General features: G+C 42.6%; 1 protein-coding gene and 1 long non-coding RNA gene across 4 annotated transcripts in view; one reads left to right on the top strand and one right to left on the bottom strand.

The window, feature by feature from the left end:
- Positions 1-19095, bottom strand: part of LOC129706213 (uncharacterized) — a 152177-nt gene that overhangs the window by 23731 nt on the left and 109351 nt on the right. The window contains exons 1-2 of one of the 3 annotated variants that reach the window (XM_055650286.1): positions 6947-7064; positions 3462-3523 (exon numbers count right to left, since the gene is read on the bottom strand). In XM_055650286.1, coding sequence (XP_055506261.1) covers positions 3462-3523; positions 6947-6954 — 70 coding nt within the window. In that variant the 5' untranslated portion in view covers positions 6955-7064. The other 2 variants (XM_055650285.1, XM_055650284.1) reach the window with 2 other exon arrangements.
- On the top strand, positions 2229-13137 carry LOC129706215 (uncharacterized). The gene is made up of 3 exons (XR_008725019.1): positions 2229-2914; positions 6983-7212; positions 12783-13137. It is a non-coding gene; the product is annotated as an uncharacterized LOC129706215 (long non-coding RNA).

Genomic DNA, 19095 nt, shown 5'->3' with positions numbered 1-19095 from the left:
CTGAAGCATAACTGGGGAAAGGTGGTGAGAGAGGCAGCAAGAATTAGAATTTGGAGCTACCTGCAGCAACTACATCTGTTTCACAATAACTATGACATATCTCAGTTTATTGTATATCGACCAGATTGAACACAAAGCGTCATTGATATAGCAGTTTTATCATTTGGAGAGGCAATAAAAGAATTCTGGAGTGAACAAGGTGCTGAGTATTTGGGGCACAATAAAGAGTTTTCAGCAGTTCGTAATAGATGACTGAATTAGTACAGGGGAGAGAATTCCAAGCAGGTAATGCTGATGAGGCAAAGAGGATAGAACCAGAGGCAGTCTAGTCTGAAGAAGGGCCTCAACACTAATTTCTTCTCTCCATATATACTGCCTCACCTGCTGAGTTACTTCAGCATTTTGTGTCCACCCTCGATTTACCAGCATCTGCAGCTCTTTCTTAAAGAGAGGAAGTATAATCTTTGAATGGTGGGGCAAGGGGTTAAATAGGTTAATACTGATGGAAAGGTCAATGAAACAGATGTATGAATGGCAAGAAGGCAGGTCAGCGAAGACTTGCTACAGGAATAGAACACAGCTAACAGATATTTTGTGTACGAGGTGAAATCTACAACATATGGAAGACATAAGACCCTGTAAATGAAACATAAAGAGTTTGAAGAATTCAGCAGGTCAGGCTCCAACATCTGTGGAGGGAATGGACAGACAACCTTTTGGATCGGGATCCTTCTGCAGACCCGACCAGAAACATTGTCTGTCCATTTCCTCCACAGATGTTGCCTGACCCATTGCATCCCTCCAGCACTTTGTGCTTTGCTCAAGATTCCAACTGTTGTGTATCCGGCCCTTATGAATGGGTAAGTTTGGAAGCTCACTGGTTGAAGTATTTAATCCCTTTTTCCTGTAGCCTTTGAGCTACCTCTCCACATTAACGCCACCCACCCCCCTCCAACTTGGTTATGCTGCAAATAATTTCACAACTGTACTGTTGTGAAAGATAAGGAAGAAAAGAAGAATCCTCAGTGCAACATGTAAATGTTAAAAAGGACCAAAATCTTTTTTTTGAAATTACTTATACTCTTATGACAGAAAATGGAGCACTTGAAATGAAAGGTGCAATTAAAAAGAGACCCGGTGTACAAAGCAGCAGGCATTGGAAATATCAGTACTTAACTTTTAAGGCCTTCAGCCTGTTTCCATGGAAACCTCAACAACTGACACATTTTTCAAAGTGTGCTGGGTTTTCTCAACAGCGTTCTGTATGAGAGGAAACAAGGCAAAGATAGGGCAACGGCAACCTTGTTCTGAAAGTCAATGTCAGCAAAACTTTGAGTTAAGGAACAGAATGTCAAACTAAATTGCACCAGTAACTTTAATTTTAATTTCTAAGCTTGCAAAGCATCCTACACAATTTCATGCATTGCTCTGGAAAGTTAAGAATACCACTTAATAAATACAACTCAATTCTAACTCAGCGGGACTGGCAGCATCTCTGGAGAGAGGGAAGAGAAGACGGGTCTTCACCCGAAATGTCACCCATTCCCTCGCTCCAGAGATGCTGCCTGTCCCGCTGAGTTACGCCAGCTTTTTGTGTCTATCTTCAGTTTAAACCAGCATCTGCAGTTCCTTCCTACACAATGCAATTTTAAAATATACCTTCTGTACAGGAATGTATCTGGCTATGTATCAGGGCAAAACACATTTTAAAATAAATATTTGAGACAATGGTTCCCATTGCAATGAAACATGTGGTGCTCCACAACGCAAAAGCTCGGTAACACTGACTTTCAGAATTGTGTTAACTTAGTTGTCTGATACTGGTCTGGTTTTCTTAATGACGTCCTTTTTTTAACAAAATAAAATGCTGCTGAGATCCTGAGCGTCCTTTGGAAGAAAAAGCAATAATAATATCGGTGTTCAATCAATGCTCATAGCTGTCTGGTTTCTCTTCATCCTGGCAAACAATTTGCAGGCGTTAAAATTACTGAACCCATCAACTTATTTAAATTTTAGTTATCAACCTGTAAATTGGACAAAGCGCAAGCCACATATCCATCCCAGTTAAACCAGCAGCAGGTGTCCTATCCATACTCCCCCCCACCCTAGTCGCACCAACATCTCGTTCTCACCTAGCAAACAGCTAGCAATGGCCTTTTTCCTTCATCATTGTTACTTTTTTGCATATCTTTCATTCATTTGTTCTATATTTCTCTAGATCACCCTCAATATCTCCCGTTTCCCTTTCCCCTGACTCTCAGTCTGAAGAAGGGTCTCGGCCTGAAACGTCACCCATTCCTTCACCCCGAGATACTGCTGAATTACTCCAGCATTTTGTGCCTGTCCTCTACATTAGCTGTTCAACTTCCAAATTCCCTTGTTTCCCTACATTTTATTTGCGGCAAAATTATTGTGGTTTCTCATTTCCTTTCAAGTTGGTTAATTGGTTTTCAAGCTGGTTAAATTGCATAAAGTAAGTTTATATGCAACTACATTAAGGACAGAAATGCTAAAAAACATTCAGCAAGTCAGGCAGCAGGCATTGGCAATTAAAAGAGAAACAACAGATATTTCAAGTTTGGGATGCTATCAAGTTTTTCCAACATTTTCTATTTTATTTCATCTGCAGTTTGTTTCTAAATTTCATTTACTGTTCTATTTCACTTAAACACTTTTCTATTTAAACGTATGTTCTGTCAGGGACAAAATAGCAACCTAAAGCTGGTTTTCCATATATTTACTTCTTCTACCAGGGAATCCCTCTGAGCCGGCATTGCTTTGTGGGCAGGCAGCAAGGTGAAAAAACTGGTCGAGCTGCTGTCTCACAGCGGCAGAGGCCCGGGTTCAATCCTGATCTCTGATGGTGTTCTCCCTGTAACCTCGTGGCTTTACTACCACATCCCAAGACATGCAGGTTTGTTGGTTAATTGGTCTCTGTAAATTGCCCTCCCAATGTAGGAGTTAGATGTGAAAGTGGGGATTATATAGAACTGGTGTGAACGGGTGATCAATGGTCAGCCCGGACGCAGCGGGCCGAAGACCTTGTATCCATGCTGTATCTCTAAACTAAATGTAAATATAAAGCCCCTTGGTGTAAATGAGAAAGGATGGGGGCTTGAGAGGGGGAATAGTTCTGGAAGATAATGGGATGTTCAGTCGCCTCACAAAATTTCAGTATCAGGTGGGAGAAGACTAAGAAACTGAGGAGAAGTGTTTTCAGGTTTAAGTACACCATGTATTATATAGTTCAGAACAATGTTCACCACAAACCATCAGAGAGCACAAGATACAGTTCACAAACTGGAGCCCAGCAAACTGCATTTCATTCAGTCTCTCCCCTAAGATGTAATTCTTTTGTCGGAACCAGTCAAATCCATTATTGGGATTTAAGCAGAGGGAAATCAGACCAGTGATTCTGCCGTTAATGGCCAATGCACACAAAATGCCGGTTAACTCCTTACCTTCAAAATGATTTATTGCCAGAGTGAGTCTTTCAGATGTGGGGGAGGGGAGAAGAATCCAGCTGGGGAAAGAGTAAAAATACTGCCGTAGAATTTCAGACAATGTAGAGGATGCTCAGCTTTCTGGATTTTTCGTCCTAGTTTTTGCCAAATAGATTTTATGAATATAAAGTCTGGTGCTTCAAAAATCATCAAAACTAGCACATTTATATGCTACAAGTACTTTTAGTTTTGGAGGGAGCTCTTGCACTAAACACAAGCCAATTGGAAAGGCACTTTTGCAAGAGTTTCTCGTTCCCAGGGAACTATTTTGTCCCAAGAAGGACGCGGGGGGTTTGGAGAGGGTGCCGAGGAGGTTTACTAGGATGATGCCTGGATTGGGGAGTATTAGCAACAGGGAGAGGTTGAACAGACTTGGATTGCTTTCTCTATAATGGCAGAGGTTGAGGAGAGACCTGATAGGAGTATATACAATTATGAGAGGCATTGATGGGGTGGACAGTCGGAAACAATTAACCAGGATGGAAACATCATTATATATTAGAGGGCATAGCCTTAAGGTGAAAGGGGTAAAGTTTAAAGGAGGAGGGCAAAGTTCCTTGCAGCTGGGGGTGGTGGTGGTTATAGATACAATAGTGGAATTAAGAGGCTTTTAGACAGGCACATGGAAATGGAGGGATATGGATTATATGCAGGCAGATAAGAGGTGGTTTTGGCATCAGGCATCATCTTTAGCACAGACATAATGGGCAGAACAGGTGCTGCACTGCTTTATGCTCAGGTGCTGCACTGTTCTATGTATTTCATATCTAAACATGGCTCTCCATTTATAATACTTTTTCCCCTGTCAACAGATGGCCATGACTCTGAACCTCTCACTCTTAGGCGGTCCCTCTGGATTGGGGAAGACTTGCAGGAGTAGGAGGACTTCTGAAGTGACTTCTGCCACAGGTGGGGTGGGAGGTGTTTGGGCAGCCCTGGCCAACCAGAATTCTCAGATCCCCAGAGTAAACTATGTCGGATGATCTGTATAAATAACATTGGCATTTGCCCCATGCACACCAGTCACTTGCTTTGTCTCACTGCTACAATTACAGTGTCGAGGCTGAATATAGAGTGAAGATTCCCAAAGTAAAATGTTTCCTTTTGTTTTGCTTTCCAAGTCATCTCAGTTTAGACAACAAATCAATATCAGTGAAACTCTAACAGCAACGGGTTTCCTTACAATATTAAGGTTGAAGTGTTATTGTGCGTTTTCAGTAGAATACAGATCAAAGGAAACAGCCAGTATCAGGACCAGGAGCAGAAAGGTGCCTTTGGAGATTGTCCACATGATCGCGATCTGATAACTCTCACCGAATTTAACTACCCGTTAATGAAGGAGTCTGATTCAGTTATTATCACATTCAATTTGCTGGAGAGTGTAACCAAAGCTCTCAGGAGACTATCAGTTATACTGACTTTTGCTGGACGTGGCTCCACTTTGTAAAGCCTTCAAATGCAGAACTCAAGATTCTAGTCACTCAGATGTTTTAAATCCTAAACCACCTGCGTTTAGTATGCATCGATTATAGATGAAAGTGAAAGTTGACGTATTCTAGCGCGACTTTTCTTTTCTAATTCGCTTCTATTGGTGTCAAACTACTAGATTGTGCATCATGTACATAGAACAGTACAGCAACACTGGAACAGGCCCTTCATGGTCGATGCCAATTGAACATGTCGCACCTGCCTGGTCCACTTCCCTCCATTCCCTGTCGAACCATGGGACCGTAGGCACTGGTTTACAGAAAAGGACACAACTGCTAGAATAACTCAGCGGGTCTCCTTCTTGCGTGCAAGGACAACTTGATCTATTTGATCTTATTTGGTTGTGCATGCCAGGTTGATTGCATTCGTCGAAACAGGGTGGACCACGTGAAGGTTGCAATCTCCCACCCCACTCTGCGGGTCAAGCAGCATCTCTGGAGAACATGGATAGATGACGTTTCAGGTCGGGACAGTTCTTCATACTGATTGTAAGGGGGAGGGGGGAAAGAAAGCTGGAAGAGAGGAGAGGCAGGACAAAGTGCAGCGATGATAGGTGGACAATAGACAATAGGTGCAGGAGTAGGCCATTCGGCCCTTCGAGCCAGCACCGCCATCCAATGTGGACACAGGTGAGAGGGTTTTTTTTTTATTGGCAGATGGTTGGAAAAAAAAGCCAGAGATTTAATGTGAGATGTTACTTGACCCACACTTACTCCGGCACATTGTGTCCCTCTATTCCCTGCCTGTTCATCGATCTGTTTAAATGCCTCTTAACTTATTGTATCTGCTTATGCCATCTCCCCTAACAGTGCGTTCTCAGCACCTGCCGCTCTCCATGTAAACTTGCCACACGAATCTCATGTAAACATTTAAATGGAACAATGGCACACCTCCACCAGCCCCCACAGCCCCTGACCACCTGTGATCTGAATCTGAGGTTGATGTCAGAGCAGCCTTCAAGAGGGTGAATCCACAAAAAATATCCACCCAGACGGCGTACTGTTCCGAGTACTCAAGACCCGTGTAAACCAACTGGCTGGAGGATGCAAGGGCATCTTCAGCCTCCCGCTTCTACAGTATGAGGTTCCCACCTGCCTCAGACAGACCCAAATTATTCAATCTTTCCTCATATGATGGTCTGCCATTCCAAGAACAAGTGTGGTGAATCTTTGCTACACTCCTTTTGTAACAAGTATATCCTAATTAGGTAACGAGTGCACAACTGTATAAAGTAATACTTATACACAGAACAGTACAGCAAATGAACATTGTCCATGATAAACATGATGCCAGGAGACTGGTTTAACTTGCCGTGTAACTCTGCCTACACCTGATCTATATCTCGCCATTCCTTGCATATCTTTGGGCGGCCACAGTGGTGCAGCGATAGAGTTGCTGCCTTACAGCGCTTGCAGCACCGGAGACCCGGGTTCGATCCCGACTACGGGTACTGTCTGTACGAAGTTTGTACGTTCTCCCCGTGACCGCGTGGGTTTTCTACAAGATCTTCGGTTTCCTCCCACATTCCAAAGACGTGCAGGTTTGTAGATTAATTGGCTTGGTGTATGTGTAAATTGTCCCTAATGTGTTAGTGTGCGGTGATCGCTGGTCGGTGCGGACTCGGTGGGCCGAAGGACCTGTTTCCGCACTGTATCCCTAAACTAAACTAAACTGTCTAAAAGATTGCTACCAACTTCTTTGCTTCCAGCACCACCCCAACAGCAAGTTCCACAGGTGATCTCACCAGGGTCCTATATAATTATAATTTGTACTCAATGCCCAGAGCGGTGAAGGCAAGCATGCTGTACACATGTACGGGAAATCTAACACCAACACTTAGCATAAAAGCTGTTCAACTGCATTATTCAAAAGGAATGCTTCATCATGTTTTATTGAGCAAAGCAATGGTGTGGTGTTGCAATGTAACATTCTTTTCCGGTGCCTTTTTATCTTACCTTTCCATCGCCTCTGGTCATGTCCTTTAACCTCAGGAGCAAGAAACCACAAATTCTGAAAACCAGAAGCAAACAGAGAGAAATCTGGATGCAGACGGCAGGTCAAGAAACATCTGTGGAGAGAGAAACAGAATCAGATGTCTCAGGTCGAGGATTTTTCACCGGAACTGGAAAGAATACAGAGCAGCACAGCACAGGAACAAGTCCTTCAGCCCAATATCCTCTTGTAATCTACTTGCATTGCATTTACAGCAATGAAGAGCAAGGTCCGTCTTGCCGTCGACTGTACAACTTTCCCTTACATTCAACCTCTTAAAGTGCAACACCTACACTTGCTCAGATTAAACACCATCTGCCATTCCTCTGCCCATTTCTGTAGTTAATCGATATCCTCAGACAGACTATATACCCAGACAGTCTTTTGCACTGTCTGCAACTCTAGCAGAGAGAGAGTGTGTGTGTGTGTGTGTGTGTGTGTGTGTGTGTGTGTGTGTGTGTGTGTGTGTGTGTGTGTGTGTGTGTGTGTGTGTGTGTGTGTGTGTGTGTGTGTGTGTGTGTGTGTGTGTGTGCGTGGGTGTGTGTGTAAATATATATAATACTAGACCAAGTGCAGACCCATTGGGTCTGCTCCCCCAAAGTACCCGTTCCCTACCCGTAGCCCCCACAGGAGGCGTGCTCCTCCAACTCAAGCCATTCCCGAACGTAGGATTCCAGCACTCTCCTTGCCTTCCTCAGCAGTGATCTTTTTTAAAAAATTCCAATTGCACTTGCTCTGCGTGTCGCAATAGCAATTTGCCCTCCTCCTGCTAATCGAGCCATTGTGACATCATCAGCTTAAGCTGGTTAGTTTGAAATTCAAAGACGTCATAATTTGAAGCCGGTCGGTTTGAAATTCAAGGTAATGAATCAGTAATAAGTCGAGAAATAAAGCATAAAGTTCAGTTAAAGTGATCTCTGCCACGACGGGAAATATGTGTATCAGAATATGCAAAAAAATCTTCTGAAAGTTCACATTTCTAAAGCTTTAATCGCGAACAATGTGTCAAGTATAGGATGAAATTATCATTCAGGCTGGTCTATTGTAGCTGAGCCATTGTGACGTTATCATTTGAAGCTGGTGGTTTTAATTTCAGTCTTTTGATGTTTTAAAACTTAAATAATAATAATAATAATAATCTTTATTTATATAGCACTTTTCAACAAAACCAGTATTTGAACCAAAGTGCTTTACAGAGTTTGATTAAATTAATAGAACAGACCAAATGTCAATATATCCATACAAAACAAAAAAGAGAAAAAAGAAAAAAAAAAGAAAAAAAGACACAGAACAGTACACTATAGAAATCAACATGAAACGTCCCCCTACAGCCGAATTCACTGTGAGGGAAGGCACTAAAAATATCCAGTTCTCCCCCTCATAGTCCACCCGAGGTTGGGGTCTATATGTGGCCTCCAATTAAATCAATAATGTCGAGACATAAAGCATGAAATGTTCAGATAAGGAAATCCCGGCTTCGACGGGAAAAATGTCCACCGGAATATGTAAAAATGTATTCGTTACTGCGTAGTTTTTTCGCGAAGATGTAAAGACAACCACATATACCCACACATATACACACTAAGAAGATCAGAGTTTTAATAAGTATATGATGATATATATATATTAACATGCTTGTTTTCTCAGAGATAAGGGGTGCAGAGAACAGAAGCTCTGAGTGATCAGGTGAAAATCAAATATACACTTTAAAAATGTGCAGCTGGAAATCGAAACAGAAGTTGCATTTACATCTGTCGAGAGAGAAAAAGGAAAACAAAGTTTTACCTGAAATTGGTAAATTCACTATTAAGTCCCAAGGTCTACAACATACTCAAAGGATGATGAATTGCTGTTCATTTTGCCGCCGTCAACTTCTCTTTCAACTCTTCCCCCTTTCTCCACATTAAAGCTATGACTATTGTAACTCACATGAACACAAGCAATGCTTAACTTTAGAGATACAGCGCAGAAATAGGCCCTTCGGCCCACCGAGTCCGCGCCATCAAGCGATCACCCCGTACACTGGCAATATCCTTCACACTAGGTACAATTTACAATTTTACCGAAGCCAATTAACCTATTCATTGGTTAACATCATTGGAGTGTGGGAGGAAACCGGAGCACACAGAGAAAACCCAGGCGGTCACAGGGAGAACGTACAAACTCCGTACAGACAGCACCTGTTGTCAAGATCGAACCCGGGTCTCTGGCACTGTAAGGCAGCAACTCTACCGCTGCACCACCATGCCACTCTTTTTGGGAAATGGAACAGCTCCTGCACCAAGCCTCTAGCACTCCCAGCACCTTTTCCACCTCATTGTCAACTGATCAGCCATGATCATATCGAACGGCGGTGCAGGCTCGAAGGGCTGAATGGCCTACTCCTGCACCTATTATCTATGTTTCTATTGGTGCTTGTCTCTACACTCAAGCAAAACTTCCACCTTGCTCTCACACTCACGTCATCCATATCAGAATCTTCCCTTCCTTGATATCTTAATTTTCATCTCCAGGGGGTGGTTAGTTACCATAACCACTATAAGCTCCACAGCTATGCCTATGACACCTCCTGTAAGGACTCTAGTCCAATGCCCCTGTTTCTCCACTTCAGTCATATCTACCCTGACAAAGAGACTTTCAACATCTGTGTTTTTAAGACATTTTTCCTTTTCCTGAACTGCTGCTTCCCCCCATCATAATTGATAGGGTTCGTGGACATTTCCACATGGAGATGATTCACATTGACCCTCACCACTCCTTGTAGGCCCTTCAGTCCAACCCGTCTATGCTGACCAAGATGCCCCATCTGTGCAAGTTAAATTTGCCCACATTTGGTCCATGTCCCTTGAAAATGTTTCCATCTACAGTATGAATCATCTTTCACAACTTATGCCACTCCAGTCAAATTCCCCTCAAAGATGCACCTTTCCCTCCCTCTGTTACAGCATTTCAAGAGTTCCATTCCCTCAGGACTCTTCTATCTTCACCAACCTCCCCTTCTTCCAGCAACAGGTACACAGATAGAAACGTTTCCCAGCACTTCCCCAACCAACTGCAGGTGACATAACATCTACCCATGTTTCTCCACTCCGGGAACATCAAGATCTACCAGGAACGAAAGAGAGTACAAAATGTGATGGGTGCTGCCCAGTCCATCACAGGTATTGACATTCCCACCATCAAAAAGATCTATAGGGGGCGCTGCCTCAAAAAAGCAACCAACATCATCAAGAACCCACACCACCCTGGTCATGGTCTCATTTCACAGCTGTCACCGATTGGGAAGAAAGTATAATCTGACAACTCTAGTCTGCACCATCACAGACGTGCCCTATTAACCCCTCCATCCTGTCCCCTCTCTGTACCTTGAAGGACATCTCTTCCTCACGTTTCCAGTTCTAAAGGTCCTTGGGCCAAATCATCAATTCTGTTTCTCGATGTTGACTGACCTGCCAATTGCAAACACTGTTTTCTGTTTCTTTTTTAATCACAGAAACATTGATCTTTGAACAGATATTTAATATGTCATTTCGTGCTTGTTATTTCAGTCGCATTTAATAAATGCTCCTAACAATTATGTTTATAAATTGGAACCATTATCGGCAATCAATTGCAAAACTATGAGGGGCTTGCACCTTCTCAGATGGCGATTGAGTAATGAGAGATTGCAGTTTGTACAACATCACAGACCATATGCCTTCTAATTATAAAAAATTGCCCATGTTATTTCTCAGATGCAATCCAATTTCATCTCCATTTACTTTTCTGAACTTTGTGCAATTAAAGCCATTTGTGTTTCTTCCTGCACTGCACACAGGATAATGTGATTAAGTATTACTTTCATCAATATTCTTGCTGTAAAAATTCAATCTCAGCTATGTTCTAATAGGCACAGAGACACAGAAAAATTATAAGCAGTCTACAACTGTATCGTATTGTTTGTGAAGCAATTCATTTCATAACATGGTTGGATAATAGATTTTGAAGAAATGTATACCTAATATTCCCCTTCTCTTTTACAAGAGAGTCTCGGGAATGAAGTCGAACATAGCAGACCAGGAGACGCACCGTATTGATAGTAATTTGTGAAGGGCCTGTTTTCGACATCAAAAATTACCCTAAGATTTCACATTACATTATTAGGAATACATTAATTACAGCTCAGATATGAAATATTGGAAAAGGTAACAAAACAGTGTTGAGGTTTCTGAGGATGGCACAGTGGCGCAGCAGTAGAGTTGCTACAGTGCCAGATCCCGGGTTCGATCTTGACTAGGGGTGCTATCTGTGTAGAGTTTGTACATTCTCCCTGTGACCATGTGGGTTGAAGCATTTTCCTTGTCTTCCTGAAGAACACTTGCCACGATTGAGCTCAGGTGTCACATCATAGAATTATAGTCATATAGTATAGAAACAGTGCCCTTCGGCCCAACTCATCCATGCCGACCAAGAAGCTCATCTCGCCAGTCCCATTTGCCCGTCTTTGACCCATGTCCCTCCAAATCTTTCCTATTTAAATATGCCAAGCCCGTGGACACTTCGGCCCCTCGGACTCAATCAAAATGATAGCAGGCAGCCTTGGAAGCCTTACCCCACTACTCAAACCTCACGTCAAAAACCTTGGCGTGATATTTGACTCAGCACTGAAATTTGACAAACAAGTCAAAGTAGCTTCTTTCAGCTTCGGACGATAGCTAAAATAAAACAATTCCTCCAGTTTGATGATCTGGAAAAGATCATCCACACATTCATTCATCTCCTCCCGCCTAGATTACTACAACTCCCTTTACACTGGCGTCAGCCAATCTTCCCTGTCCCGCCTGCAACTGGTCCAAAACACAGCAGCGAGACTCCTGACGGGCACCCGAAAAAGGGACCACATCACCCCGATCCTGGCCTCGCTCCACTGGCTCCCTGTGCGGTTCCGTATAAACGTATAAGACCCTCCTCCATGTCTACAAAGCCCTCAATGGGCTTGCCCCCACCTACATAACAAGTCTTCTCACCCACCACTCCACCTCCAGGCCCCTCAGATCGGCCGACTTGGGGTGCTGAATATCCCGCGGTCTAGGCATAAGCTCAGGGGCGACCGCGCCTTTGCCGTTGCAGCTCCTAGACTGTGGAACAGCATCCCCTTTCCCATCAGAACTGCCCCCTCCATCGACTCCTTTAAGTCAAGACTAAAGACTCATCTATACTCCCAAACCTTTCCTGACGTCCTCTGAGTGAGGGCTACATGGATATATGAATGTAGTTTGTTTTGTTGTGCTATTCTTATAACAAGAGCTGTTTTTAAATGTGCTATATAAATAAATGTGACTTGACATGTGACTTGACTTGACAATGTGACCTGACTGCTGTAACTGGCCAAGTACAAGCAGAACCTCGAAAGCAGAGGTCGTCAACATTTTTTGCTCGTATTCTCCCAACGTCACTGGAGGAATTCACAGACATAACACGAGTGATATCTCCCTAGCTTTTGAGATGTCTCCCAACCTCAGTGAAGCAGAGTAACCCAAGAACACCAAATAGTCTGGCCTGACCAGAGGAAACAGAAACATAGAAACATAGAAAATAGGTGCAGGAGTAGGTCAATCGGCCCTTTGAGCCTGCACCGCCATTCAATATGATCATGGCTGATCATCCAACTCAGTATCCTGTACCTGCCTTCAGCCACATCTAAATCCCTCTTAAATATAGCTAGTTAAATATAGGAGCAGTAGAGAGTTTACTGTCTTCAGCTGGAGAAGAATATAATCAACTAGTATATAAATAATACATCATTCATGTGCTTCTCAGGTAATGACACAGATTCGCCCTACCTAGAAAGCTTATCTCACACAAAACACTGGTGGGCCAGCAAGGACCAATAAGGGAATTGAATACCATCTGAAGCGACAGAGGAAGAGAATGAACATGGAATGAAGATTATTCAGCTTTGTTCCTGACAGTAACTGTTAAGCCACGAGGTACAATCCTTCACAAGTCCCACGAATGTATCATCTAGCAGCATCTTTGAAGTTGAAGTCAAGACCAGTCCCGAGTAATAAAGCATATTAGCAAGTCGAAGCAGCACCATTCATTATTGTTATGTGATATTGAAATTTTAATGCAAAAGCAAGCAATTGCATCAATTTTATCTGACTGCAAAGTCCTATGGTGCAAACTGTAATTCATATTCTAATTGTCAAACACTCTAGTGATTTAGCTTTCATCAAGAAATAACTTTTAATAAGACTCTACATTATCCCCCCCTGTCATCTTTTATTTAGCGGAGATTTTTTGTTTCAAACAATGTGGTTCAGGTTTAAAAGCCTTCATGTGCACCCAAACATATCAGATAAAAGCTCGCCCAACATGTAGCTTTCCACAAGTTCATCTGTTAATTCTCATTACCAGAGTAGACTCTGGGTGGAAATGTCAATTAAATGCTATCACGCTTTTAGGGATTCCACAGCTTGACTAAGGCTTTAGGTATCAGCCTTAACACCAGCTAATTAAGTTGCCTGTTTGCAGCTGTTGAGAGACTCGATCAGGTATAATTAAAACCGAGCAGATGACAGCAGTGGCATTTGTCAGATTCATGTGGAGTTAAAATTCCTACCCTGACAGAAATGTCAAACAGATACCAGCTCAAATCTTTCAGATAAGTGCAAGCCTGTGCAAGTGGCACTTATCAGATGAGTACGCGGTGATAACCTTTAGGGATTCCCCAGGAAGCAACATTTAAAAGTCCATTGTCATAATCTGGGCAAAGACCTCCGCTTTGAGGTCTTTTGAATTCGAGAACATCAAGAAAGGGTTATCAATCAGCTGAATTGTATTTACTTTTTATCTTCCTCCGTGTTCCATATTAATTTCTGAGATGCAGCGTGCAAAATCTTTAGGCTACAAAGCAATGCTGGAGCTGACTTACAAATGGGGGTGCAGAACAGACATTGAGTTGGAAGGGATGATGTTGCAAAGTACATGCTGGGTTATTCTGGGTATTTAGTGTACCTTCTAATAGGAGAAAGGATTTTCTTCCACTGAAATGGGGCGGCACAGCGATGCAGCAGTAGAGTGGCTTCCTTACAGCGCCAGAGACCCGGGTTCGATCCTGGCCACGGGTACTATCTGTACGGAGTTTGTACATTCTCCCTGTGACACCACATGGATTTTCTCAGAGTGCTCCAGTTTGCAGGTTAATTGGCTTCTGTAAATTGTACCTAGTGTGTAGGATAGAACTAGGGTACGGCTGATCGCTGGTCGTCGCGGAGTCAGCGGGCTGCAGAACCTGTTTCTACAATCTTGTGCTTATTCACCTCAATGGGGATTCCTTGCCCATGAAAAAGGGTTATTGATTTTAATAATATTATTTTAATTTAATATTTTAATGATTTGTAAGTGTTTTAATGGTAGTTCATATTTTTTAATATATATTTTTAATTCCTTGTATCAATGTTAATAGTTTTTGAATGCCAGAAGGCCGACAACTCCTGATATCTACTCCAGGTCATTCCAGGTGTGGAGGCTCAGTTCTCCACACCTGTCCCAGGTGTTGGCTGGTCATTTCTACAGATACCAAGTCTGGGAAACTTGCAGCCTTTACCAAAGCCAAAGTTATTGTGCCTAATGTTTCCTATGGAGAAACCAGAAGCATAACGTGATTGTTGAGTGTCTGTGCATTTCCACCCTTATCTGTATTGGGGCAATGAACAGAACATGCTTGGCTGTGGCTGGTGATCACAAAGGGTTTAGTGTGGTTCAAGAGATAGCCCCCTGGGATTAACCCCTCGCATGAAGCTACGCATTATGCCCCTGTCCCACTAATGTTGCTGTCCCACTTAGGATACCTGAGCGGAAACGTCTGGAGACTTTGCGCCCCACCCAAGGTTTCCGTGCAGTTCCCAGAGGTTTTTGTCAGTCTCCCTACCTGCTTCCACTACCTGCAACCTCCGGCAACCACCTGCAACCTCAGGGAACCACACGGAAACCTTGGGTGGGGCGCAAAGTCTCCAGAGGTTTCCGTTCAGGTTTCCTAAGTGGGACAGGGGCATAAGGTTTAGTTTAAGTTTGGAACATTACACTAGTTCTATCTCCTACACACCCCCAGGGCAATAGACAGGAGCCAATTAACCCTCAAACTTGTATGTCTTTGGAGTGTGGGAGGAAACTGGAGCACCCGGAGAAAACCCATGCGGTCACAGGGAGAATGTACAATCTCCACCAGTAGTCAGGATCGAACTCAGGTCTCTGGCGCTGTAAGGCGGCAACTCTATCGCTGTGTCAATTGCTCCAACTCAATTCACATACATGCTCCAGCAAATGATATCACTTCCGTTTTTGATTAGGGTACGAGCTTACACACAGAGGCTTATAGAAAAAGGCATAGAACATAAACGCCATTGTTTCTGTAAATCATCTGACTGAACAATTGCACGGTGTGTTTTGCCTTAAGTTTCATTAATTTCTCAATCTCCATGGAGAAGGGTTCAAGGGAGATAAAACAGACACTGAATGTTTGGCAGACAGTAATTTCTTCTGAGGTCAATTTGATCACAAACAACGAGTGATCAGAGAGCAGATAAATTAGATTTACTGTGGCTTAAATGATATTGAGTAAAAGCAGATGCGAGAGCCAGAATTAGGACAATTGTTTGGCAAATTGTTGAAAGGGCGAAAATGACTTGAGAATTTAAATGATGTATTTAATGAGCTGGTAATGTTCCAGTTGAGTGCACACACACTTCAACAAGTGATAACTACGCTTGGCACCTTGAACTGTGCAGTGGGTGGCCCTGCTGCAACACTGGATTGAGAATAATATCGACCCAGAACACAACAATTTTAGGATTGTCATTTTCTCATCTCTTCAAAATTGCCTGAAGGTATTAGGCCAGGACATTGAATGCACATAAGAGATTAAAATCAAAGCAAAATAAATGTTTTACAGAAATTAATTACTTCTATTCCATCCTAGATTTTAAACCATGATTGAAAAACTGCAGTAGATTGAGGATGTACCCAGAGGCCAATTCTGAACCTGGCAACATTATTTATACCGAAGATAGACACAAAATGCTGGAATAACTCTGCGGGTCAGGCATCATCTCGGGATTACGAAGGGTCTCAACCCAAAACATCACCCATTCCTTCTCTCCAGAGATGCTGCCTGTGTTACTGAGTTCCTCCAGCATTTTGTGTCTATCATCGGTGTAAACCAGCATCTGCAGAGCCTTCCTAAATATTATTTACCCATAGATTTACTGGGTCGTTGTCTTGGTGGCAAGGCTTCTAATGTGCCCCATTGACCCAAAAATGCCAATGTCCCTCCATTTCCACGTGCCTATCGATAAGCTTATTAAACTCCACTGTCATATCTACCGCCAACCCTGGCAGCCTTCACCAAACCCAAGTTTATTGTGCCTAATGCTTCCTAATGAGAAACCAGAACGATAATGTGAATGTTGAGTATCCTCTCACATCTTTAAACTTTTCCCTCTCACCTTAAAGTCTTTACTCTTTGACATTTCCATCCTGGGGAAAAGGTTCTGACTGTCTGCCTCTCATATTTATATAAACTTCCAGCAGGTCTCCCCTCAGTCTCAAAACAATCCCAAGTTTGTCAACCTCTCCCGACAGACAACAACCTCGAGTCCAAGTAGCTTTCTGGCAAACCTCGGCAACAAAACACAAAGTGCTACAGTAATCCGGCAGATCAGGCAGCATCTCTGGAGGACATGGAACGGCAATGTTTTGGGTCGGGACCCTTCTCCAGTCTGACACACTTTGTGTTTTGTTCATTTAAAACAGGATTGACGCACTGTGCTTCAGCTGAAAAAAGATTTTACTCATTCAATAAACATGCAGCAGAAAATACCTGCAGCTTACGAGAGATATATAAAACATCCAATGATTCGATGAAGCTTTCATTCAACTCAGATAAATTTTAAATAATAAGTGGTTTATAGATGCATGATGTCACACAAATCCGATCAACATTTATATCACTTGATTCCAACTTTAAATAACAGTGTTGGTTTTTCAAGAAAACCACACTATCTTTGAAATTACTTGCTAACGTACAACCTTAATCTGATATTTGACTAATCCTAATCTAGTGTGAAATTACAGTTATGTTTATCATGGAATCATGCACTTCAATTAAATTTCAACATGCTCTGTGAAATTACTTTAACTTTACTCTATCCACTGCATTCAAAGACTTCTGTTTAGGATGAGAGGAGATCAAATGAACCACTCTATGTAAATTCATTCCAAAGGGTTAATGAACTAATTCCTCGAGTGAATGGATCAGATAGATAATTTGCATTTTCCTTCATAAACACATTTCAAGGAGAGAAAGTAATAATGTACACTGATAGAATGCATGTTTTAGGTCAAATCAAGTCCACACTTGCTGACAAAGCCCACCTTTGAAGATTGTTTCCAATGACTGAACATGAACCGAGTATTAAAAAATGTTATGTTCAAAATATCGAGACAGCCAGACTGAAAATGCATGCTAGTTCTCTTTCTACCATTCTTACAAATTCCATACATGGGAAATATTAAAGTCACCCCTTTCTTTAAACCGTCATTCATGGCATCATTCAGTTTTCATAGAAACATAGAAACGTAGAAAATAAGTTCAGGAGGAGGCCATTCAGCCCTTCGAGCCAGCACCACCATTCATTGTGATCATGGCTGATCGTCCCCTATCAATAACCCATGCTTGTGTTCTCCCCATATCCCTTGACTCCACTAGCCCCTAGAGCTCTATCTAACTCTCTCTTAAATCCATCCAGTGACTTGGCCTCCACTGCCCTCTGTGGCAGGGAATTCCATAAATTCACAACTCTCTGGGTGGAAAAGTTTTTTCTCACCTCAGTCTTAAATGACCTCCCCTTTATTCTAAACGATTTCCCCTTTATTTCAATTGCTCTGGATCAGTAGAGGCCCATTTTAACTGGTTAGCAAGAAACTAAGCAAGGTGATTAAGGATGAGAGATAATGCAGAGAGGGAAGTCTGATTATATGTAGAAGATATTTCTATTACAAATCCTCTGTGCAATACTCAGTGGCATCTCAAAGGTCAAGTTTGTTTATATCATCATAGCACATATTAGTTTTGGTGTCACCGGATGCAGATGTGGAAACTGTCCCTGCTGCACTCCTGTGAGTGTGCATCATGAGGCCACTCTGATCAAAGCATTGGCTTTTAATGAACAAAGTATTTCTTGGCAACCTTCCAACAACCAACCAGTTGGAGGTGCTGGGAGTTTTATGTGACTCAGAGCAAACAATTAATGAACGTTAGAAAGTTAATTTACTCAGCAAACAGGATCTGTTTAAAGAGCAGAGGAAACTACAACATTGCCCAGGAAAATCTGTATAAATTCCCCCCAATATTACAGAGTGGAAATTCTCTCTATATAAATGTTGTTCAGCAGATTAGCCTCAATCGCTGATGGTAGTCTCTAAACTTGAATGCCAGACCAATTGCCCTCACTCTACTCAGTTTATATGTAGAAACAAGGGACTGTAGATGCTGATTAACAAAAGAAGAGTAGCTCGGAGGGTCAGGCAGCATCTCTGGAGAATATGGACAGGCAACGTTTTGGGTCGGGGCCCTTCTTCAGACTGATTGTATGGGGAGGGGGTGGAGAAAGCTGGAAGAGAGGAGGAGCAGGAGAAAGCCTGGCAGATTATAGGCCGACACATGTGAGGGGGGTTATTTGATGGGCAGATGATTGGAAAAAGGATTGGAAAAAGGCCAGAGACGAAATGAGATAATGTGGGACAAAATGATTGAAGACTTAAGGGCCTGTCCCACTTTCACGAGGTATTCGCGAATTCTCCCGAGTTTTCCCCTTGATTCAAACTCGCAGAATGTTCGTAACGAGTCCGTAGGAGGTCGTAGATATATCGTAGCGGCCCGTTACGCTAGCCGTAGGTACTCGTGGCATCAGGTAAGTCGGAACGTTTTTTCCAGCCCGATAAAAAATGTCCACGTGTAAAAAAAATGGTCGGGATGAATGAAATTGCAACTTTTTACTCGTAAGGAGGGCATTGAAATAGTCGTGGGAATTCGTAGACGTACTCGTAGGAGTTTGTGAACATAGTCGTG

This window comes from Leucoraja erinacea, chromosome 19, assembly GCF_028641065.1.
Source record: "Leucoraja erinacea ecotype New England chromosome 19, Leri_hhj_1, whole genome shotgun sequence".
Lineage (NCBI taxonomy): Eukaryota > Metazoa > Chordata > Chondrichthyes > Rajiformes > Rajidae > Leucoraja > Leucoraja erinaceus.
This window is presented reverse-complemented; position numbering and strand designations above follow the sequence as displayed.